The following is a 15,625-nucleotide window of genomic DNA, read 5'->3' on the forward strand; positions in this document are numbered from 1 at the left end:
CAGATACTATATTGGTTCTGACAAACAGGTTAGCGCTGAGTTGAACATGACGGACAGTCGTTTCCGGTGCACAACAACACCGTCTTCATATTGTTCTGTTTGAAATTACAGTCTTGTTTTTCCTCACAGATGTCTCCAGAGACTCTTCCACCCCCACATTACAACACAAACACAACATATTTATTTGCAGCCATCAAACGTACATTTCTAACATCTGTCTAACTGTAGAGTGGAGAAATTAAAAGCTAGAGTAACTAGTGCCAATTTTAAATGACTTTTCCTGTTTCCATGTCTGGCAGGGAAGAAGAACTAAAAATAGCACTCCACTAGCTAGCCAGCAAAGTAAATAAATCCCATTCATCATTGCTGGGGTACTCTCATTGTCCTGAGGTATGAGAACGGTGCTTTGCGGTCAGTGTAATGCTTTGTTCTTTAATATATCAAATTAATCATAAGAGTGTGACCAAACTAATGAGAGCTTCAAAAAGGTCAGCTTCTTCAACATTGACACATTGCAGCTCTGACATTTCAGAAGTGCTTTAGTGGATAAAGGTAAGCTATACTGCCTTAGCCTTTTTATGTTGATGAAGCTGCAACCACAAGGACCTTTTGAAGGTGAGATAGTGTAAATTACTCTGGATACCAACACTTCCTTGGGGGCAATATCTTTACCAGAGGCGAGCTGATTAGGGTAACCATTACTAATGTGCAACTGGGGAATATTCTTTAACACAACCAATCACAAAGAGCAACACTGAGTTTTCAAGCAAGGGACATTTAGGCATGCTGCAGCATTTCTGTGACAGAGGCGCACGTACAGTAAGGGGACAAGACAGGAGGCCATGTGGTTACTGTGTGACAGCAGTGTTACCTTGGTTAAGTTGCTGAGGGCTAGGTACTGTGCCGACAGCTGAGATACTCTGTGGACGAAGCCCTTGCCGGCTGCTTGTCCCTCCCAGAGACGATGAGCTCTTTCCCTCAGCCTCCCCAGCTCTGCCTCTCGACTGGCCATCTCGTCCAGTACGCACTGGACCAGCATAAGGCAGGAGAAGGAGGAGATGGCGATGGAGATGCAGAAACAGGTGGAGCAATAAAAAGGTAGGTGAGGAGGGAGTGTGGGGTTAAGGGTGACAGATTGGAAATGATGGTTGTGCGTGAGGACAGCAAAATGAAACAACAAAAAATAATGTGTTTTTCATGGCAGCGGAGACAGAGACAGGCGGTGTGAGAAGCACAGAGGAGGGATACAGGGTTAAGTTAACATGTCACAAGTACAGACAGTGACAAGAGCACAGCAAAATACGTGGATAAAAACAGGAGAAAAGAACATCGTAATACAAGCATCAGCAGTATTTCTTATGATGCTCATTTTTAAATAGAAACACTGTTATTCAGTTAGACACCACAGTACAGAATGGGAAGAGGAGACAAGACTGATAAAGTAATGCAAAGGCGGGGGTGTAGATGTGAAAAGGTAAAGAGGATTTTGCCAACACAGGTTCATACACTGAAGATGGCATGTATTGTATTGTACTTCAGATGTTCAGGGAAGAAATGTAATTGCTTGCAGGGCCAGACAAAAGGGAATGAGGATAAGTGCTACAGCGGGCGACAGAGTAAATACAAAAATAGCAACAATGATAAGGGCAGAGCTTTGAGATGGGCTTGATATATTTTTTTTCTCTTTTGTCAGTTTTATCTTTTTAACGCTTCATGCCTCTCTTCCTTTTTGTCTCTGTCAGACACGGCAGAGGCTGTTATCTCATCCTGAAAAAAAAGGCCTTTTTAGCTATGCAGTGCTTCAGCTGTGACAGAAGGAGAAATAATTAGATTTCTGGACTTTTCCTCTGACTATTGTGTCAAGACACTGCTCTATTTTGATCTAGTGGTGCCCGACAAATGTAATTAGGTCCTTCTCTTTTCCCCACTGATTTGAAAATGTACTTCAGGGATCCATATCTGATGAAGAGCTTACTGTTTAGTAACCTTGGAAAATCTACTTAATATTCAATTTACGGTGTAATGACAAGGTCTACTTGAGTGAGGAGAGGAAAGGAACCAACATCAGTGACAGCAGATATAAAGACAAATGTAAAAAGGCACACTCTCTGTAATGTAAAGCAGTTCAAGGAAGATGGATCCCACAGTATGGATTAAAATGTATTTATGTGTTGCAAAATCTCTTGCTGAAGGAATGGCAATGAAATACTGTAAAAACTAGCAGACAGCACCATGAGTGACTTGATCTCAAAAGTACCTGTAGTTTGCTGAGCTCCTGTTTCTTGGCTGGAAGGTCGTGGAGCCGAGCACTGCTCTCCTGAACTCTGACCTCTGTGCTGTTCAGCCAGTCCTGCAGAGGCTCAGCACTGGCCTCAAACTCTGTCATCTGGGACTGCAGGTTCTACAAATGTGACACATTAGTAGTAAAATTCTGCTATAAACTGCTTCTGCACAAACTAACACAATTCAGTTTATTAGATAAGGTAAGCATTTTAATGTTAAATTGAAATTATTTATTCATTATAATCTGGTGTCAGATCTGAGATGTATATTAAATCCATACTGACATTTGCGCATGTGTATGCCCACTAGTGTTTAGTAAATATTCATTCTCACAGTATATAAATTCAAAGCAAATTAGTACTTTAACATAAAAAATATATTAGTGGATTCTGACAAGAGATAAGCAACCCCATAGATGGACATATTTTATACACATTGTGAGTCTACACTCATGTAAGGAACTAAACCACGCAGCTGACCTTTATTTCCCCTTACAGTCAGTCAGATTTTATTTCTCAGAGGAGACTTCAGCAAAGAAAACGGCATCCAAACAAAAATAAATGCAAACCAACCTTGAGTGCATCTTCTCTCAACTGCAGGTTATTCATCAGGCTCTTCCAGTCCTCTCGAGCATTCGCCACCTTGGCCTTGATTCCCTCCACTCTGTCTTTGGACACTACAGCCATCAGCAGCTCCCCACTGGCTCCTACTGTACTCAGCCTGGCCTGGCCATTCTCCCTGTCACTCAAGAACTCCTGAGGGGATACAAAGACAAAGGAGCTCTGACTATTTAACACAAACATGCACACAAAGGGAGGAGGGTGTCAAAGTGAAAGGAGGAAAAAAATGGACTGAATGACGACTCTCAACTTTTTTTTTGCCTTTTGTTTCTGATGCAATGAATGATGGGTAAGTGAAATCAATATAGCCAGTCTCTAATGGCTAACAGATTTTATTTCAGTGTCCTAGAATCTGACTATACACTGTGAAAGGGAGTAATTACAGTGAACCGAGTCCTTACTAATTCTACATGCATGGACAGAAGGAGGGTCCTGACCATTGAAAGATGAGGAAAGTGAGTGAGCCTAAAATGTGTCGGCTTTTTACATAGCTCCTCTGTACCCACCCACTGACAATGTACACACATATTAAGACACACACGCATATGCAGTATGCACACACAGACATCCCTCCCTCAGAGCTGAGCTGATGACAGTAGCGCAGCAGGGACCACTCCACCATCTGTGCAGTCAGCACATCACTTACACACACTATAGCTTCAGCCTCCTTATTCACACACACACACACACACACACACACACACACACACATGCACAAATACATACACACGCAAGTATAGAAAGTCTGCGTCTTTCACTGTCTCAATCTCTCTTTATCTCACTGTCTCTTTATTTTCTGTCACCACTCTATATTCATTCACGGTGTTTTTCACACTTAACACACTTCTCAGCCTGCCAATGTATCTGTATACCACCAATTAAGCATGACACAATGGATGCCCCTACCCCTCCTATGCTGGCCCTCCTGGAGGTCAGCCATGTGGAAACATTGTTCCACATTCCTCACCAAGTCAATAATAAATAAAACATGATTGCCTCTGTATTCCTCTCTCCTTCACTGCCACATGCTGTATGAAATTCCCTCTCATCCTCAGAGACTGTCTAGAAACTTCTAAAGGTGTAAACACAAAAAATCTTACAAAGCACTTCTTTAATCATCTTTTCTGAAAATTATCTTTTTCACATTGCATGCTGGTGTTCTGACTTTCTGAACTGTCGCTTCTCTGTGACCATGTGACTGTCATTATGTAAATTATGGATCAGATGTTTTACCACTGCTGAACCGCAGTTTCAAAACTGCAAGAGTACAATCAAGTTCTTATTGTCTTAAAACAAGAGCTCAACAGTACTACCACATTTCCTTGCCGGTAATGTGGTGGTGGATGCGGTCAGGTGTCTGAGAGGTAATTAACTGTCTGGTGCAGGGATGTAGGGACGTCTACCTTAACAGAGAAGCACCTGACTCTAAGCCAGGGCCCTGTGGTGCTCTGAAGAAGCTGCCAGACCAACAGAGTGTCAGAGAAAGACACAGACTTCTCAGAAAGACAGACACACAGAGATATTTTGAAGAGAATGACAGAGAGACCCCATTGTGGAGCTTTCTCTTATCCCTTTTGGCTATGTGCCTATTTCCAGCTTATCCTGCCTACTGCAGGTCCCATCACTCCAACAAGCCCACCAGAGGACACTCAACAGTGGGCATGTTAATTTAGACATCCCTTAGAGGAATTTCCCACTGTAGGTGAGTTGATTCCTCAGATATTAGATTACTTGACTTTTCTTTGCAGTAGCAATCTTTTCTTAGCCAGTAACCTCTATGCAAAGAAAGTAAAGGCTAGTACTGGTGTGTAATTAGCAGCTCTGGATTTAAATATCACTCAAAATTATGCATATTTTAAACTTCTCAAGGAGCAGACAAAAAAAATGTTGGTGATAAAAAGCTTGTCGAATTAAATGCCCCCAAAGCGGAGAAAAACTCAGGTTTATGTAAGAGAATAAATGAAAGTGCCTCAGCTCTGCTATCAACAGATGCTGACTCTGAAACCATCACTGCTCCAGTGGAGCTGCTTAATGGCCAGTATAAAACTGAATATATGGCCATGCTGGGTGGTAGTTCTCAGATATGAGACAATGACTGGATGTCATTATCTTCCCTGCAAACACTCTACCAGCACAAAACAAGTTATTAAAAACGTAATTTTCTCAAAAAGCTGGATTAAAGTAATATTTAGAAACAGTTCCATTCAAATAAAATACTACTTTCTATTCCTCCTCTACTACATTCTGTCCCTGAACAATATTACAAAAATCTGATTAAATGTGTGTATTTGCTTTTCTGTGTCTGGTAGGGCTGTTTTGGGACAACTTCTGTGGTGCACAGGAGGTGGTGCATTTTATATTTCTAGCAGCAAAAATAGAATCCAAACTGGGTAAGCACACTAACATCTGAATATTCTGAACAAAATACCAATTTCCACATATCCTCAATGTGTAGTGCAAAGCACCCCACCAAAGACTGCACATGTCAACAATTGTATGCCACCAACATTTTGAGAACATGGACAACTTCACAGATGTCAAATGTAAATAAGAGTTAGGAAAAAAAAGATGAGTCTTACTTGAATCCTCTGCAAAGCGGTAGAGGCCTCTGTGACAGTCTGTGGCACATCGAAGCATTTGGCGGTGCTGATTTTGGCATTGACCAACCACTGCTGGAAGTCTCTCAGGGCAGCACGGAACCTCTGCTCTAACAGGCGCTCCTTATTCTGACACTCCCTGGATGCACGAAGGCTGAGACTGTGGGGAGGGAAGAAAGAAAAGGCTTAACTGACTTAACACGTTCCTCACAGGTTGAAATCTCCCTCAAGAGATGAACAAAGAGAAAAAGAAGCTACAACCAGAAGGAAGTGTTTGCCGTCTATTGGCCATGTGTTCGTCAAAACAAAGAAGGCTCGTGCAGATGCTCAGATACTGTCTGTACTGTAGACACATTATGCAGGAACAGCATAAAGCCAAGCCTGGGATATATATGAGCAGGAATGAGAAATGGGCAGGTGGAGAAATGGTAAAGTGGGTGAAGTGGAAGGAATGAGGACTGGGGCAAAGAGGCAGAGTGGGGGATGGTGGTAAGGGGTACCGCGTGGGAGGGGGTTGAGAGGCAACATATGATTGGGGCAAGAGTTCACAGGGGTGACAAGATGGAGAGAACGAGGCATGACAGCTTGCCGCTATAAGAAAAAGGGTGAGATGGAGGAGATAAGTGTGAAGGGTGACAATATACAAAACGGAGACTGTGACATTTTGATTTTGGCGAGTTTTATTTTTAATAGACTTTTTTGCTGTTGTTCATCTGTCCTTCACCATTAATAGCTGTAACCATTGAGTACAGCAGCAAAATAGACGGATCAATAACACAAAGTATTGTAGCGTATTGAAGGACATTTCAGAAATGAAAAGAATTCCCACACACACACACAGCTAGGATTTTAGCAGAAAGAATACAGAAAACTGGAAGAATGTAACTGCATGAACACTCCGTTAAATACATTTGAAAGTCAATAATTCTCCAGCATGCAAGAATGTAAAAAACACAGCGATCCACCAACCTGACCTCTACATCGTTTTTTTCCCACCTTCCTACATATGAGGCAAATTACACCACATAAATTGTGAGGTTTGGAATGTACAACATGTCTGCAACTTCTTGGGATACTGTGCTGTGTAATTTATGTATGTTACATGATTTACTTTTTTTTTTGTTTCAACACCCACCTGTGCATTTTCATTAATTCATTTATTCAACCTTTATTTAAACTCGCAGAACACCGAGGTGCGGAGGTTTTACTTATGGTGTTGCTGTGCAGTATAATTGAATTCCAGCTGAAAACAAAAACAAAGCAGGACAACAAAAGAAAAGAATCGCAGGGTTTTACACGTAGAGGGCAGAGGGTGAAGGTTAAAGGAGGGAGGGGAAGAAGTGATGGAAAGGATGACAGAAGGGAAACAAGGTGCGCAGCTGTTTAAGCAAGAGTTGCTGTCCAAAGGGAGGCATGAAAAAACCAAAAACAAGGCAAAAACACACACCTCCCTCCCTCCTGCTGTAACAGACCTCTAACACACACAAGCACACTAATGGACACACAGACCTATGAACAAGAACACCCTTGAGTTTTAATGCTGTGATGAGGGCATGAAAGGCTAACACAGTTGGGATAGCATGGGTGTAGAAGAAGCACTTTTTTCTGCTGTGACAGACAAAATCTGGCAAGTGTTATGAAGAGGAGGGGGGAGTCGCTGCCTTTTCCTCCTCCGACTCTCATTTTCATTCTGTCTGCTCACTCTTCTTAATGTAGGACAGGTGCAAAGTATGCACAGGCCAAGTCTATAACAGACTAAAGAGCCAAGTGAATAAGGAAAGGTGCAGTTTTTGCCAATCAGCAGCCGAAGCCAATTAACTGCCAAAGCATTTCCAACAAGCTGACCTCACTCAGGTGTTTTGCCAACAAATGTTAGTCACAGTGCAGCACATTAATATCACATCCATGTAAAGTAAGTAGATCATTTGTGCTACTATAGAAGTTCATAAATATTATTGAATATGTATATCTGCATGCATGATCTTATGTATGCAGTGTTATTCTTTTGAAACTACTTAGCATTGGGTGCTCACAAACAAGTACTCAATGAACACAGGCTCAGTTGTGGGTTCAAAGCAGGCAGTTAGAGCTTTAGTAAACAGACTAAAGCGAGCTATGTATCAGTGTGGGAGAAACGGCCTTTCAGATGTGTCTGATTTCCTGAAAAATCACACGGAACCTTGCATAAGAATAAATCTGAGAAGGACTCAAAACATAGGGAAGAAAGGGAGGTGAGGGAAGGCAGTTAAATGTCGCTTAGCAACTGGTGGCTCTGTTGCTCTCTGTCACCTTTCACCCTCCCCTGGCTGACATCACCACACCGAGATGGTACCACACACACACCTATAACACAAATACACTTGTAAAACTGAGTACTAACACGTGAGCTGTTTAGGGGGAGAACCCTCTCCTTCTACTGCTGTGTTATGGAATAAACTCTTCAATGTGTGTTAGTTCGTGCTGTATGTAGTATGTATGTTGTGTATAATATGTTGTATGATGTATGTACATAACACATCCCTTTTAGCACTAAAAATGAGCCACAGCATAATGGTTTAAGCCTTCAATACAAGACTTTTTCCATTATCAAAATAATTTGCCATTTCTCAATATATGATGACATGGCTCATGCATGCAAAATCACAGTTACAACCAACACTGAAAGCAAATAACTTATGCCGTGCATGACATCAAATTCTCTGAGTTTAAATAAATTCAAAGAAATGTTAAGAACTAACTTTGTTGGCTTTTAGGTTAAATAGCATAGGTTAGGATCTTTATTATCTATACTACAGAAATTTCCTTTAGCCTCACTACACACAGTTAAAAACAATAAAACACAATAAGCTAAACACAGCAAGAACAAACAATTTTCAAAGCAGACGTGCAATTAAACAAAATGAAAACTTAGAAGGTCCAAATGTTTGTGAAATCACTAGGATGCATTGCACTCAGCATTCACATTATAATTACTGGTCCACAGCATTTTTCTGATGCATCTACCTGATGCTGTAGACTGTTCTGACTAAAAGTGCACATATAAAAGGTTAAGAGATCTGAATTATTAATTTTGACAACATTAATTGTAACTGAAAGTCCATGAGCAGTAACACTGCATTATAGCTTAGCTCGATGTAATAAGTCTGTTTTTCATTTTGCATCCACATAAACACACACACAGAAATATTCCTCAGTGTTCACTCAAGCAGAAAGATTCCTCTCACCTGTTGTGGTGTTTGATCAGCGCAGTAACCCGGTCTGATTGCGAGCCCAGGTCTCTGGAGTATTGCACCAGGTCATTCAGTTGGCCTTTCAACTTCTCTGCCATCGGCTCAGCGCTCTGCAAGCCCTCCAGTATGTCCTAAACAACACAGAACAGACACCAGCTGGCTCAGTGTGACTGTGTCTGTGTCAAGGAGAGACACGCACCCAACGGATCTGCATGACACCCTTCTATAAGTGAACTCGCATTCCTATTCACACCCTGCTTTTTTGCTTTTCTCACATTCACACACACACACACGCTCCAGCACATACTCACAGTGCCGCCTGTACAATAGCATTTCTGTTCTTGGCGGAGTGTGGCAGGAAGGAGCTGTGGATAACGTTCTCCCGCTCGTCCTAGCGTGCCTCACATTCTGCACTCACACAGTCATGTAATCCTGTGCCATGAAATATGTACAAGCTCTCTCTCTCTGACTCTCACTCGCTCGCTCTCTTTCTGACGTATAACGATTAAACAACCCTCCCTCGCTGCTCTTGTGGACCTCGGTGCTCTCTTCTTCTTCTCCTTCTCTCCCTCCTCCTATCATTCTACCACTTTCTCTCCTCTCCTCTGTTGTCGTTCTCTCGGTCCCTCCTCCCACTCCTTTCACTTATTCCCTCTCACACATTTTTCCTCCCTCTCACTCTCTCTCACGATCTCTCCTGGTGGAATTCAGCTGTCAGCCCTCACAGATGCAGAATTGGTTCAAACAAGCACGTAACGAAAACAAGGCTGGACACAGGAAGGAGGCTGGAGGAGGAGAGAGAGAAGTGGAGGAGGGGAAAGACTCCTCCTCTGTTATTTGACAGCCCTAAATTGAGAAAAACTGGAGAAAGGGATGGCCCGAAGAAGCCTGGGGAGGAGTATGCGGTTGTACATGCTGGCATGGCCTTGACAATACAGAGAAATTGTCACACTGTAAACATCCTGCGGAGGTTAGAAACAGAGCAGCAGGGGAGGTGAGGAGCAAGAGCAACTAAGAAATAACGCCTGCAGCCAAGAAAGACATCTCTGCACACTTCAGACCAACCAAGTCAGAGTACAGACAGGAGAAAAAGAAGGAAAACAATTAGGGGGATGTTTGGGTGGGAGAGATAGTGGAAAATAATGGCAAAAAAACAACAAAAGGGGGAGGGGTAGAGGGGGACAGCAGGGGAAGACAGAATGAGCTGAAAACCAGGGAAAGTGATGGGATTGTAGCTGTCACTCCTTCGTCATTCCAGTAAAGCTGATTTACAAACTAATCTGTTTTTAGGATTTACAAATAGAATGGATAATTACTGGCAGAGGAAGTGTAGTTGAATGCAGAGGATGTATGTCTATCTGTGTAAGTGTGTGTCTCTGGGTACTTTCCATTAAACAGGCTAATCACCGTCTCTGATGGTACAGTTCCACACAGTAGACACTGTCAGTTTTTACACATAGCAGTGACTTTTCATTTATTACTTTAAAAAAAAAAACAATGGTGAGAAGATTAACAGTGAGTAGTTCAGACATTGTGTTTCCATTATGTTTATTTAAATTTTATGCTACCTTAGCCAGCTGCCATCCTTCCACTGCTTCCTCGCCGTTGCTCCGCCCTTCAGCTTTAACCAACTCCTGACTCCACCCTCTCAGTCGTCCATCTAACTCTTTTAACTCATCCTCCAGTTTGGCGGTTAGATGATCATATTCTTCTTCCAAAGCTGCTGCAGCAGCCAAGGCCCCCTCGAGGCCATCCCTGGCCCTTAGGGCAGCCCCCTCCCACTGCTCCAAAGCATGCGACAGCGCCCCCAGCTGTCGATCCATGGCCTCACAGCCTCCCGCCGCCGTGTGTTCCGCTGTGGACGCTGCACTGCGACGTACCCGGCTGAGGCGGTCTCGGCCTTCCAGGAGGCGACACTCAACACGCTCCTAGAGAGATCGTCAGGGTAGACAGGAAACAAAGTTGCTACGGAAACTGTGGCTACAGAAACAGCAATCTCTGGCTGTGCAGTCTATTCTATTTAAAGCTGCCATATAGTCTTTTTCTCTTATGTCTTTGACTCCGTCACGTTTTATCTTTACCTCTAATTCTTTGATTTTGATGTCCCATATTTTCATTTGATATCTCAGGCTTCTCTCTCTATACTGATTTCATCCTCCCTCTTCATCCCTCTTAACTCCATCCCTCAATCTCTATGAGAAGGTAGCACTCGGTTGGCAGACGATGTGAAAAGCAAACACTTGATTTTGCAATAGCAGCGAGCTGAGAGGGGGATTGAAAGGGGCTAAAAAATGACATCTTATCATTGTAGTGTGCTTGAGTATACAGATACAAAGATTAATGTCGAGACCATGAGTGAAAAATGAAAATGAAAGCTAGCACAGAAATGATATCTTCTCTTCTAGTGAAATGCTTCACACCATGGCTCTGCAAACACATTTAAATTGTGATAATTAAGGCCCACGTGTAAAATTTAAATGCAAATTAATTTCTCCTCACATATTTTCTCTCCTCTGTAATTGTACAATTGTCGGACGGAGAAAACTGATAGGCATTAATTCCATTGCTCTTCTCTTTTACTTTTTATTTTTTGCATGATAGTAATCCAATGTATTGGCAGGAAAATGTATCAGGAGAGACAGAGATATTTGGCGTTGATATGGGAACAAACTGAGAACCAATTCCAATTCCCTACATAATTTCCTCTCCCCTTCACAGCGAGAAACCATTAAGATTAGATTAAGCAATCAGTTATATACGCAAGAGATAATAGGTAAAACACTTTTAAACTGGGAACAGATTCAAAGGAACGGCACATATCTGAAGCATGCACAGAACTTAAATTCAGTTACAATTGTTTTCATTTACACTGAATAAATGCAATACTACTACAAAATAAGTGCTTTTGATACTGCGCTACTGTTTTATTCTGATGTACTTCTCAGAATGTTGATAGAAGTTCAGTTACCTAACATTTACCACAGTAAACCTATACAAAAACGCCAGCAAATAAATGGTTCAAATGAATCATTAATCATCAATGAACTTTGAATCTCAGTTTTTATGCAAAGGAAATCATCAAATACTTTAAATTCAGACATTTACAGTTTCTAGACAACTGATCAAACTCAATCTGATGATGTACATTGTATGAATGTCAAAAAGCGCCATGAACGCTGCTTAGTGGACTCCGTGTGATGAAATTGTCCTCTTAAATGGTGCACGGTATCCTAAAATTGAGTGCTACATTTGGTTTTAAATTGACTGAATCCAAATAAATGTTAGATTGCTTTGTTGACAATGTCACTGCACAAAAAAATGCGCTTATGTCCAATCTACATCACATTAGCCTTGCCACCTATGTGACAGCCTATCAATTTATGGTAACCGTTGTTTTTCATTAGGAATGATGAAACCAGTAATTTCTTTTGTAGCTAAAGTTCAAGTATCCCAGTGTAGAAATTCTTGTATGCGACCCTCTTTCTTACCCTCACTTCTGACAGTTTCTTTTTGATGGATGCAGAGTCTCCTGATGTATCTGACCAATGCTGTAGCTCCTCCCCTGCAGTCATCAGCCAATCAGTGAGTTCCCTGACAGCCTCTAGGTAGTCCTGGTGCTCCAACACCACTGCTTGCGCCAAACGTACTCTTTCCTACAGAATGCACACAAACAAGGTTTATGTTTTAGAAGCTGGTAATATTACAGCATAAACTAAGCTGAAAGAGGTTCAAGATCTTTTTTTTTAATCTATAATGAGGAATAAAATAAAGTCCTTCATACCTCCACCAAAGCTGTGAGATCATCAAACTGCATTTGCAGCTGGGTACGAGCACCATGGTTAAAGCTGGCATCACCAGTTTTCTTGAACAGTTCTCTGGCTTTTTCTTCCAGGCTGGACAGCGCCATCTGGTGGTCTTCAAGGTCAGCCAGGAGGGCTCTTAGTCTCTCCAGCTGTGATGCCTTTTCTCTGGGTCCCGGCTGGGGTGTGAGAGGGGCACACACCTCCCGCTCAACAGCCTCCATCCAACACCGCAGCTGGGCAGCACTCTCAAGATATCCTCCCCACTGAGACACAGTCCACTCTAATCGACTGGAGGGAAGACAGCAGATCTTGGTTTTAGTGTGTGACTGGCACATAAAGGAATTATACAGCTTGAATAGACAAATACATGTGTAGAATATACAACGTACCTAGTTCAATAATAACACATTTTAATGGACAATGAAGACTTGTTTGGCTTGTTTGATCTGTGATTATTATTAAACATATACATAGTTAAAAATGTGTAAGAGTAGCAAAAACATGACATTTATGTAAATGTATGTGTAATCTAAAAACTTTAAACTCAAATATTCTTCGCCCACAGAATCTGTATGTATGAAAATCAAGACAAAAACACAGTGTATGCTTTCTGACTCTCCTACACAGCTACAGTGCATATTTCAGACCCCCGACAGGCACAAGAAACGTAAACTGTCAGCAATACTGGCTTAGTGCCTTTTATCCCCTTTTATCAAGAGGTTCAAACATACACGGACACAAATACACACCCATAATTTTCCTTGCCATCTGTTACCCCTGCATGTACAAATAACGCCAATATCCACACACTCACACACACATGCATCTCTATTTCACCTGCTACCCCTCGCCTCCTGTTATCCCCTTCCCCTTAAAACACAAACACACCCCATGTGTGACCCACTGTTTGCCATCCTCCATTTAGTCCCTAATGAGATCAATTTTTTCTTGGAGGGGCCACAATTGCTCAATTAAACACACACACAAGCCAGTGCATGTGCATGTTGTCGTGCACGCACACGTAGACAGAAGAGCACACACTATGACACATCAATCAGCATTACAAAATGAGACAAATACTTCTCATTATGTATTTAACCTAATGGTAATTAATAGCACTGACACATTAATTTATCAAGATGAAAAAAACCTACTCCCAGCAGAGAGGATTTTTGGCACAAAGTTAAATGGCCTTTAAAATGTCCACAGTTAAATATTTTAACGTCACATTAAAAAAAAAAGTAAATAATGGCTAAATTAAACACGATTACAGTTACCACAGAACAGTTACAGTGTATGCAATGGAGAAACAACTGGTTAAGGGCAGGACTGCTTGTTTTGGAGTTAGGTTATTAACTGCACCCTGTGCATACTCTATATACACTGGAATAATGTCATCAGAGTATATTACAGGAAATACTTCAAGGTGAGTAGTCTACCTGTGGCAGCTCATTGCAGTCACAAGTAGTGTGGCCCACGCATCCTCCACCTCCTGTAGCTGAGAGCGGACCATTTCCTGTCCGGCAGCTCCATAGCTGCGCAGGGCCAGCTCACCCTTACCCATTGCCATGTTCAGCTTAACCTCCCCCTCTCCCTTCAAAAGCAGGATGTCCTGTGCAAACAGACATCTCAGTGAATTGGATTTAGACATCAGAATATAAAGTGGAAAAGTTTCTCAAGCAAACAGCCCCCTCTTGTGTTCATTGGAACAACTGTACATTGTAATAGAAGTAGATTTTTTTTTTTTTAAACTATGTTAGAATAAAATTAATTGATTACATAGTGAAGGAAATAATATATGATGTGTGTATGCTCAATGGATCCTTACAATCATTTCATGCATTTCATTGTATATACTAGTTATATTTCATGAAAATTACAGGTATGCATAGACTCCTAGTCAAACTCCCTCTCACCTGCACAGTCTCCAGCCTCTGCTCTAACTGCTCTTTGGTCCCCATTGTGCTGTCTACTGTACCCAGTCGCTCCTGGATCTCCTCCAGCCAGACCCAGACTCCCAGGAGGGTCTCACCAAAGGCCTGGCTCTCCTGGCATCCTCGTAGCCTCTCCCTGGCTGCCCTCAGCAGGGCCTGGTGCTCCATCTGTAGCTGGCCCATCACTCTGACCTCTCCTCCTGACCCCCGGCCTGCTTCTGACAGAGCATGGGCCTCCTGACAGAGGCGCTCGATAGATTCCCTTACAGGAGAAATGGATATGTTATTCCTCAGAATATTTAACAGATGAAGGTATAGCGTGTATAACATATGGCCCCAGATGCCCACATGTACAAACCTTCTTGCTATCAGTTCCTTGTGGAGGTCTTCCATCTTCTCTAGCTCTTCAGTGGTGTCTGGGGCTCCTTGCTGGCTGTCTGCCCCAACAACAGGCTCACTCTTGAGGCTGAGATCCATCTGCTTCAGCCAGTCTCTTATACCTTCCACACAGTCATCAAAACTAGGAATGGAGAGGGGAAGGGAGAGAAGAGGCAAGAGGTGAGTTTATATTTAATTAAAATTCCTTGGCATAAAATGTAAGAACTGCCAAGAGCAATAACTTACTTTTTCAGAAGTTCAATGCTCTCTTCCAAGTCTTGCTGGTTTTGAGAGCAGCTGTCGAGGTAGTTCCTCCACTCTCTCTGACAGAAGGAGAGATTGTCTTGGACCTGTGCTGCTCCAGCTTTGGGCAGATGGAGCTGGAGCTTCTTAGCCTCCTCACAAACCTGAGAGAGACGTTCCTCACCCTCTGACCTCCGCTCAATTGACACCTTTGGATGTAGAAAGAGAAACATTTTACTATTTAAAAACCGATGTACTTGCTAAATTTAAGAAATCAAAATCCACAACTCTCAGAATATCTTTCACATGGGCAACACAAAATTTCCAAGCTTCATAAAATTACTACTCTGGGAGTATTTGTTCTTTCAGTACAATCCCTTCGTGTCATTCTCAAATGCTTGCAAATAGAAACCAAGGTTTATTTTGGTCTTATTGATAGTAAATTACATGGGAGGTACCAAATGTACTGTTAAATATTAATTTAAATATTTGCAATGATAAAATTCTAACCTACAAATTACATCACTACAGATACTG

At 42.0% G+C, this 15,625-nt stretch overlaps 1 protein-coding gene across 2 annotated transcripts in view; it reads right to left on the reverse strand.

The window, feature by feature from the left end:
* The window catches only part of syne1a (spectrin repeat containing, nuclear envelope 1a), a 140,079-nt gene that overhangs the window by 73,487 nt on the left and 50,967 nt on the right, over positions 1–15,625 (reverse strand). For both annotated transcript variants that reach the window (XM_055016112.1, XM_055016111.1), the window contains 12 exons: positions 15,092–15,297; positions 14,826–14,987; positions 14,450–14,729; positions 13,973–14,145; positions 12,512–12,821; positions 12,219–12,383; positions 10,299–10,658; positions 8,725–8,861; positions 5,483–5,660; positions 2,856–3,038; positions 2,258–2,401; positions 872–1,027 (listed from right to left, as the gene is read on the reverse strand). In XM_055016112.1, the coding sequence (XP_054872087.1) occupies positions 872–1,027; positions 2,258–2,401; positions 2,856–3,038; positions 5,483–5,660; positions 8,725–8,861; positions 10,299–10,658; positions 12,219–12,383; positions 12,512–12,821; positions 13,973–14,145; positions 14,450–14,729; positions 14,826–14,987; positions 15,092–15,297 (2,454 nt within the window). The remainder of the gene's footprint in view (positions 1–871; positions 1,028–2,257; positions 2,402–2,855; positions 3,039–5,482; positions 5,661–8,724; positions 8,862–10,298; positions 10,659–12,218; positions 12,384–12,511; positions 12,822–13,972; positions 14,146–14,449; positions 14,730–14,825; positions 14,988–15,091; positions 15,298–15,625) is intronic.

This window comes from Amphiprion ocellaris, chromosome 12, assembly GCF_022539595.1.
Source record: "Amphiprion ocellaris isolate individual 3 ecotype Okinawa chromosome 12, ASM2253959v1, whole genome shotgun sequence".
In the NCBI taxonomy this organism is placed as follows: domain Eukaryota; kingdom Metazoa; phylum Chordata; class Actinopteri; family Pomacentridae; genus Amphiprion; species Amphiprion ocellaris.